This window comes from Buceros rhinoceros, unplaced genomic scaffold (assembly GCF_000710305.1).
Source record: "Buceros rhinoceros silvestris isolate BGI_N320 unplaced genomic scaffold, ASM71030v1 scaffold28784, whole genome shotgun sequence".
Taxonomy (NCBI): domain Eukaryota; kingdom Metazoa; phylum Chordata; class Aves; order Bucerotiformes; family Bucerotidae; genus Buceros; species Buceros rhinoceros.
In genome coordinates, this window is record NW_010410423.1 from 1 (window position 1) to 8,689 (window position 8,689).

Genomic DNA, 8,689 nt, shown 5'->3' on the forward strand with positions numbered 1-8,689 from the left:
CGAAGAGAGGACGCAGTTGCCCACAGGCCCAGGTTCTCAGCCGCGGTTTGTTAAGTCACATATCAAAGCCCAGCCTAAGTATCAGATCAAAGTTGTTCTCCACTGCCTCAGTTCGTGCGTTCTCTGTCTTTATGCAGTACCTGAGAATCAGACCACTCAGAGCAGCCTGCTCTCTGCCTGAGGATGCAGTGGCATCTCAGAAGCCCCTGTTAGCTCTTCGAGATCTTCCAGGGTAAAGAAATCCATCAATCCCCACCTCCAGCTGCTGCTCTCGCGCTGGCACACAGAGATAGACAACTATGCAACTTATAAGGGATGGATTCGCTTGCCGGTACCTTCCCCCCTCCTTTCTGGATCCCCGCCTTGCTGTGCTTGTGATCAAAAGGCAAGATGCTGCCAGTCTCTGTGCCAGCACGTCTTGGCTCTCGGGCAGCCGGCAGCTGTGAGACGTGGACAGAGGCTGTGCAAAAATGGCATCGGGTGTCCCCAGCCTGGGGCTGGTGTCTCGGGAGCAGCAGTTTCTGCCTGCCAGATGTGCTGCAATTGTGAGAAGGTGACACAGAGTCCTCTGCCTCTCCCCCACCAAGAGCTTCAGCCTCAGGGTGGAGGGGAGGGAAGAGGGATGATGGAGGGGTGTCAGCAGGGGGGAGCGACAGGGACTCCTGATCAAAGCTCTTCGCCAGCAGGCAGGGGCACGGGGGGGAGGGGAGCCATCCGCCGCAGACCCATCCGGAGAAAATGAGAGTGAGGAGCACTGACAAATAACAGGGTTGCGCCATGAGCTGCCTTCTGCAGAGGAAGGGGAGAAAAAAGCTTCAGAGTCAATTCTTGGCTTTCCTGCCCTGCTGCAGCCCTGTGTACTGTTCCTCTGCAAAAGCCAGCTCCTGCCCTGCAGATAAGCAAAGCTGCAGAGAGGTTGGGGAGAGGCTGTGCCTAAGACGGAAAGGGGGGCCGGCTCAGCCCAGAGAGGCAGTGTGGGTCTCAGAGAGTTTCAGTGCATCTGCTCTTCTTCAGCCCCTCTCAAAACCGGCGCCTGAGCCCGGGAAGGCAGAAGCAGGCCGTAGAGTGCTGCTCGCTGCACAGACGATTTGGGGAAGGAGATCTGCGTGAAGCACTAAGGGAGCGTGACGTGGCCAATCCAGGTGGCCCGCGATGCTCTCCCCTCCAGGGCCCCTCTGGGCCCCCTCTCTCCTGACCTTTCTGGCTAGTCCTGCTCTCGCCCTGCAAGCACAGCTCCTGAGGCTCCTCTGCTCACGGGGGCGATGCGAGAGTGGTGCGAAAGGCGGCGAGGCAATGCTAAAGTGCTCTTGCCATTTCCCATCCCGAGTTGAAGCAGTTGTTGTGGTTGTCTTCCTGTCGTTCAGAAGAGTTTTGAATGCTCCCTGTCGGAGCTCCCACTCCTGTGGGCAGCATGAGTATTGGAGATAAAGTTTCCCTTGTACTCTTGAGACCCCTGCAGGTAACCAGTGTCTGGAAATGTTTGATAATGTTATCGAACCGGTTAATACGTTTAAAACCTTGTTGATAAAACCACCACCGGCCACCACAACCTGCTTCCAGTCTTTCAATCGTTTGTAATCTGCCTTTCCCAATTTGCTGGGATTTTTTTTCCTGCTGTCTTTATCTAGATCATAAAGAAAAGTTGCCCCTTTCTAACTGGGCCGACCAGTTCAGCCGTATTACGCGTGCGAGCCCGCTGAGCGCTGCATGTACAGCAGCCCGTTGTGCTTTGGCATTCACCCCTACCATTGCGAGGGGCTGTTCCCCAGCTGCTGCCCAGCCTCATGTGCCCTGCTCACAGAAAGCAGGTCTGCGTTACCACCAGGGAATGTTTAACGGATTGGCGAGGTTGAGGATCTCCCCTTCATCAGCACCCAAGAGCAGAGCTACTAGTTTCATCCTAACAGTCTCTCCATGGTCAGAATTGAGCTGGGGGCAGCCAGTGTGTATTGTTGTAGGTGCCAGCCACGTTCAGACACGTGGGCTGCTTAGGGGGACTGGTTCATCCTCATTCCCTGCCCCCTGGAAGTAGCCTAGGGTTATTCCAATCTCTTGTTTTATTGCATTTGGGTTCCTCAGCCAACTGAGGAAAACTTTTTTTCTCCAAAAAGCTTCCAAACACCATCAGGAGGGGCAAAAAAGCCTATTGCCGCTGGAAAGGAGGAGCAGTTTTGTGGCTGCTGTTGCAGCAGGTCCTGCGGGACTGGAGCAGACCATCCTCTAACATGACCTGAAGGGATTTATTCTGCTCACTACTCCCTTGCAGATGCCACAGACGGCAGCTGTCTTCCTGGGGAACAAAGTCCTGGGATCGTAATTATAGAGGCTGAGAGTTTAGGAAAACGCACGTGAGAGGCTGGCCTGACTGTAAAGGTCTTTGGACGCCTCTTTATTTCTCGGTAGGTGTATGTTTTCCTCCTGTTGACAAGCTGCTGCTGGGAGCCTGTCTGATAGCCATCTTGCAGGACATTGCACGGGGTTTTTAGTCCGTTCCAGTCACTCGGTTGGCTTTACCTGGGGCTTGACCCAGCACAGATGCTCCCTCCTGGCCCCAGGAGTAGAAACAACAACTGGACTTTGCTCCCTCTCTGAGGAGGAACTTGTGCGGTCCAAGGCTTCCCTCTGCAGATGCCAGCTCTGGCAGGGAAATGGCTGGTCCTTCTCTCCACCACTCTGAGTTCAACTCTGTTAACACAGAGAAAATAGCGGCTTCATTCAGTTCAAGCTGTAATCAGGCCAGGTCTGCTCCTCTGCAGAGATCACCGTGACCAGAAACTGCTTCTCGGAGATGTCTAAGTGGTCCCTGGGCTGCTGGGGCAGGGGGTGGGGCAGACCTCAGAGGATGTGTGGGTGGGAAGGCTGTTTCCATCGCTCCTGCGGCACCACGCTGCTGCCCCTCCTCTGGCTCTGAGAGGATCCTCGACTCTCGAGCGCTGTCATGAGGAATCTGCAGAGCCCTCTGCTCCGCCCGAGCGTAACTATGCAGTCCAGCCAAAGTGGGGAGAGGCCAGCGGGAGGACTGCTGATGGGTTTGCCCCCTCCCTGGGTGGGGAACACCCTTGCAAGCTGTATTCTTTGAGCCTTTTCATTGCAGGCTCTTGGTTCCTCATCCCACAGGCTGAGGCTGAGCTCCTTTGTGCAGTTCATTGTTCAGCTGCTTCCTCTGGTGAGGCGAAAGGGGGAAATAAAAGAAGTTTTAAGCTCATGATATCTGCAGACCTCTCTTAAGATGCAGGTTTTGTAGGCCTAAAAGCAAGCCAAGGGACCAGCCCTGTGGCAGCGGAGCCTGCCTGTGCATGGAGCTGCAGGAGGGTTAAGCTGTGGACAAGCTCCCAGAGGTTAAAGCTCAGCAGGAGAGATAGGGGTCGCCTGGGTTCGCTCACAGCATCACAGCATCATCTGGGTGGAAGAGACCTTAGAGATCGAGTCCAGCTGTTCCCCCTGCACTGCCAGCGTCCCTAAACCATGTCCCTCAGCTCCACATCTACACGTAATAATGTGAAAAAGAGGGTATTTCATTTAGAATAACAGCAATTTATAACAAGCATAACAGAATTTATAACAAGCATCACAACTTTGGATATAGATTACTAATTTTGAAAAAAATATTCATTTGGGACATCTTGAAAAAAAATCCAGTCTGTTATAGAATCATAGAATGATATGGTTGGAAGAGACCTTTAAGATCATCGAGTCCAACCGTTCCCCCGGGGGTCCGTGCCAGGGTCCCTAAACCATGTCCCTCAGCACCGCACCCACACGGCTGTTAACCCCTCCAGGGACAGGGACTCCACCACCTCCCCGGGCAGCCTGTGCCAATGCTGCACAACCCTCTCTGGAAAGACATTTTTCCCAATGTCCAACCTGCATCTCCCCTGGTGCGACTCTCGTCCTGTCACTTGTCACATGGGAGAAGAGACCAACCCCCACCTCGCTCCAACCTCCTCTCAGGGAGTTGTAGAGAGGGAGAAGGTCTCCCCCGAGTGCCCTTTTCTCCGGGCTAAACCGGCCCCGTTCCCTCAGCCGCTCCTCCTAAGACTACTGTCTCTCCAAGTCCTGCCTTCTTCCAGCTTTGGTCTGTGCTGGTGCAAAGGGGTAGAAAGAGGGATGCTGCAGGCAGAGCAGCGTGTTCTGCCAAGCCTGTGCCATGGCGGTTGGACCACTTGCCTCTGAGCGCCGGGGACGACAAGTTTATGACAGCTCACAAGGCAGCAGCATGCTCACACGTATAATCAGAGCTAATTTTGCGGTGGAGCAGTCCAGGCTGGCCTTCCAGAACTGGTTTTACCCCTCAGCTGTGAGCTGCTATGTAATTTTCAAGGTAATTTTTAGAGTCGTTGAGCACCCTGTGGCAGCACATCCTTCCCCGCTGCAGAGAGCAGGATGAAAAAACCAAAAGGGAGAGATAGTTGGGGAGTGGGATACATTGTTTAATAGGCCGAGGAGAATAAGAGTAATTTAATTTTTTTTTGTTTGGGGTTTTTTTTAGGTGAGGAATTGAAAAATGATTTAGTTTTAGCATTGATGTATCATGCAACTCATCAGCTCCAGCCAAACCCACAGCCTCGCCTTGCTTGAGCGCTGTGTCTGCGTGCAGGAAGAGACGCTGCCGGAGAGATTATGCACTCGGCGCTGGGGGGCAGCTGAAGGGAAAAGCTGTTGTTACTGCAGGTGGATGTGGTGCCCAGGAGGAATGAATTCATTTACCTCAGCTGGTGCAGAGCTGGTGCCTCACCCTGGGGAGGCACGCGCTGAAGCGCAGCATTTCTGCATTAACTCACGGTCTGGGAAGAAGAAAGGAACCCGGATCCCCGGCTGGAGAAGCCACTGGGATGCCACGTCCCCCGAGGTGAGCCCAGGGCCAGTCTTGCTGGGAAGCAGGAGCAAGAGGATGGTGTGGAAATGTCGCAGCTGATGTCTCTCCCTTTCAGGAAAGCGCTGCTCAGCATTTTCAGGGGCTCACAGGAGGCTCTTGCTTGGTAGATACTAAAGATCCTTTCTGCCTGGTTTTGGCACCCATCAGCCACTGCACCTGGTGACACCAGATTTTCATCTGAACCTTTGGGCTAGGACCAAATCTTGTCTTCTCACATCAGACAACAGGAGATGAGTGATGTCTACTTCTGGCAATCGATCACGTGAATATCTATTTAAAAATAGATGGCAATGTTATGAGCATTTAGGTTGCCAGGGCCTGGACAGGGACTGAAGAAAAATCCAGAATAACCATGTAAATCCTCTTTATTTCAGCCCTCTCTCTGTTTAGGCCAGAGCTGGGCAAAGTAATTGACCACAAACAAAAATTTTTGCGTGCTGTGCCAGTGTGACATTGGGAGGAACTGATCCGATCAAGCGTGTTGACATCATGAGAAATATTTGCTTCCCGTATTTCTAAAATATTTCAGTTGTCAGTGGATTTCAGCTTAATTATTAAGTATTATGCAAACCTCAGTACGTTTCAGCCTGGGTTGGATTCAGCAGCTGTTTGAGAGTTTGTTTTTAATTTTGCCTTAGTTGAAAAAGCCGTGAATGTTTGTCCCAAGCAACTGAGAAAAAGGTTGTTTGGAGTTTTTTCCGAGAAAGCAAATATTCACTTTGTTTGCACAACTACAGCCCTGACCTAAATCAAACTTTGTCCCATAGGATGATCTCTTTTGCTTAATGAACTGAAAATAACTAGGAAAAAAAAACCACCCAGAATATGGTAAGACTCCAGTCTCACTTAAAAGACTTTGCTGGTTTCTTTCACAATCTCATCATTTATTTTTAAATAGCAGCCTTGTTTCAGAAGCAACCCGCTATCTTGTCTTTTAAAAGGTCATAAAAATATCTCTGTATTAGAAGAGCTCGGGGGAGGGGGTGATGCTGGCAGCGATGCGCCCAAGCAGGGTGAGGTTGTCCTTGCACACCGTGGCTATGCATTACAAACACGACACATGAAAGTGAGAGCGAGAGAACGTTAAAATACAGATTTCCATCCACATACTGACATAACATGATTAATGCTCTGCCGGTTCTTACATTAACACCTCGCTGAGCCCTGCAGAGCAGAACAGTGTTTTCTGATACCAAAGTAGTGTATAGTGATAAAAAGGAGGGAGGGGAGGACGCAATCCACATCTTCTACAAAACTATACTCCGGGCAGGTAACCTCACATCTAGCCCGGTGTCTGTTGCTGTTAAAAGCCCTGTGGTCTTGTCTTCATGTCCCCCCCACCCAAAAAGTCCGTTACTTGGTTAGAATGTGTACAAATAACCCTCCTCTTCCCTCGCTTTGTTCCTTCCTCCAAGTGAATGGCCACAAATCTCCTAAGACAGGTCAAGGCACGCAGCAGGAGGAGCAACAAGGCGGGCTGTGGTTTTAGGGTGGGGGGCTGTGCCTCACTCAGCTGAGCCAGCGGTGGGGCAGATCCGCAAGGCACTGTTGGCAGGAGACCCCAGCCAACGCCACGGTCCAGTTGCTGTAAGGAGCACTTCGGATGCGCTGCAGGTAAAAACACCGTAGTGTTCTCGGTGCGTGTCTCGGTCCGACACAGAGCCTGGCTCTGCAAGGCCCCAGTCCGTGCTGCTGGTGTGGAACTAAGCCATGCTCTGCTCCAGGTGCTCCTTCTGCAGCCGGCAGCACCGCAGGCACAAGCGGTGGACAACCGGGGCTGACTGCTGGGTTACTGTAAATGCCATAACCCGCACCCACGCCCGAGGTGTTCCCTGAGTCGGCTGCTCTGCCCCAGAGCGCCCACAGGAACAGACTGTGCAGGGGCACCACTGCGTGTCCAGGACTTGGATTTCTCTTCCTCGGAGGCAGAAGATGAGGCACGGTAAGAAACCAACCTCCTACTTTGTTGAGGATTTTCAGTGGGAAAGCCAGAGATTTTGTCTTTACCAGCGAAGCCCAGCGCTGCTCCTTGTTGCTTTAGCACACACCAGAGCACCAGCTGCCCAGCAGGGAGGCAAATGTACCTTTGGAAGGCAAGAACCCAACGCGGATTGAAATAAACACCGATATTAGCATCTATATTCATCAACGACAGTTAGCTGGGGAGAGGCAGGCAGCTCCCTGCCCCACCCGCAGATCCAGGTGAAGAGCAATCTATCATGTAGGACGAAAGCTGAGGCATCAGCCCAAGGAGATGGACACAGCCTTGTGCTGGCAAAAAGGGACCAAGAGTGGGCTCCTTTAAAAGGAGGTAGCGGTGAGTTGAACTCATTCCTTCACCTCTGACATTCCTGGAGGTTTCACACTATCACAGACACAGCAAGGTGGGTTCTGTTTCATGGCTCTCTGTCTTCAGAGCTTATCCTATGGCATGTGGGGTCCCTTCATGGGATCCCACCCTTTAGTGCAGTGTTTCAGTGCTGACAACCTGAAATTCCTTGTAACTGATGTTTAGGGGATTTCTGCACTGCAGGTTTCTTTGAACATCCTATATTGAGGATCTGGTCTTTGCTGGGTGTCGCTCAGTCTGTGCAAGGTCTGACTGGTCAAACACCTGACGAGCAAACTGGTTGTCTTTTTGAAGCATGCCTTCAAAATGTTGGGCTTTGGGGAACGTGACTTTCCTGTGCTCCAGTGGCTCTCTGCAAAGAGAGAGAAACCTTCTAGATAAAGCACGTTGTGAGACTGATGTACGTGATTTTAGCCATTTGAGGGGCAGGGGGACCTGAAAGAGCTGCTGAACTGAAGTATCTTTCTGGTGTACTAGTTGTGTTCCTTATTTGTGTGGTTCCCGATAAATGCTACCTGCAAAGTCCTAGTTTCCTTCCTGCCTCCTTCCACCAGCCAGGAGGAAGCGTGTGATCTATCACCTCCAGGACTCGGCTGGCAAAAAGCCTGGATCTAGTTGTACCCCTTAAACTCTTCTCAGGAAGTCACGAGAAACAAACCGAAGAGAAAACAGCACTGGCTGCACCTTCACCAGCACCAGACGCAGTCAGGACCACCTTCTCAACCCTTCCCGGGGCTCTGGCAGGCTTCGCCCCTAGGGTTTGGTGCGGGCATGGCAGCCCCCCTCCTCGATGGTCTGCACTGGGTGGATCGGTAGCACCAGGTGCGAGATGCGACTCCACAGCCCACTCAGTTTGTCGGAGTCCATGTGGTCGTAGGAACTGGGGGTGCTGGTGCTGGTGAACTTGGCCCATAGGAAGTCGCGGACCCTCTCTTCCACCTGCTGGAGGCTGATGTGGGTCTCCAGCATCTCCTCCTCCAGCAGCACGGTCAGCAGCAGGGCCACATCCTTGAAGGCAGCAGTTTCATGGTCGCAGTATTTGTAGAAGATGAGGGTGGCCCCTGCCGGCAGCAGCTCGAAGCGGTGTATGACAGCAGCACGGCCCCCAGCCTGGAACGCTGCGCTCAGCTCTGAGTCCACCTCCAGCTTGGCCTGGTCACTCTGGAGCCTGGATTTACCCATGCCGTCGATGTGGACTGTGCTGGCGTGCAGGACGTCCGAGTAGGTGTCAGCCACATGGGTGCTGAGACATCGCAAGGTCCGCTCGCTCTTGCGGGCAGCCGTGAAGATGATGATGGCTGGCTGCGTGTGGTGGGAGGCACTGAGGTGCTTCTGTAGGAACTTGCGCCCACGAAGCCACAGGTGGTGACTCTGCCCTGGAAACCTGTCCTGCAGCCGGTTGAACTGGGAGAGGAATGCCTCCACCGTGGGGTTCTTGGGGGCTGGCTGGGCCTTGGAGGTCG

General features: G+C 52.8%; 1 protein-coding gene across 1 annotated transcript in view; it reads right to left on the reverse strand.

Annotated features, from left to right (window-relative positions):
* Positions 1-7,979: 7,979 nt before the first annotated feature.
* The window catches only part of TOR1AIP2 (torsin A interacting protein 2), a 4,788-nt gene continuing 4,078 nt past the window's right edge, over positions 7,980-8,689 (reverse strand). The window contains exon 6 of the mRNA XM_010135624.1: positions 7,980-8,689. This exon is cut by the window's right edge and continues 10 nt beyond it. Coding sequence (XP_010133926.1) covers positions 7,980-8,689 — 710 coding nt within the window.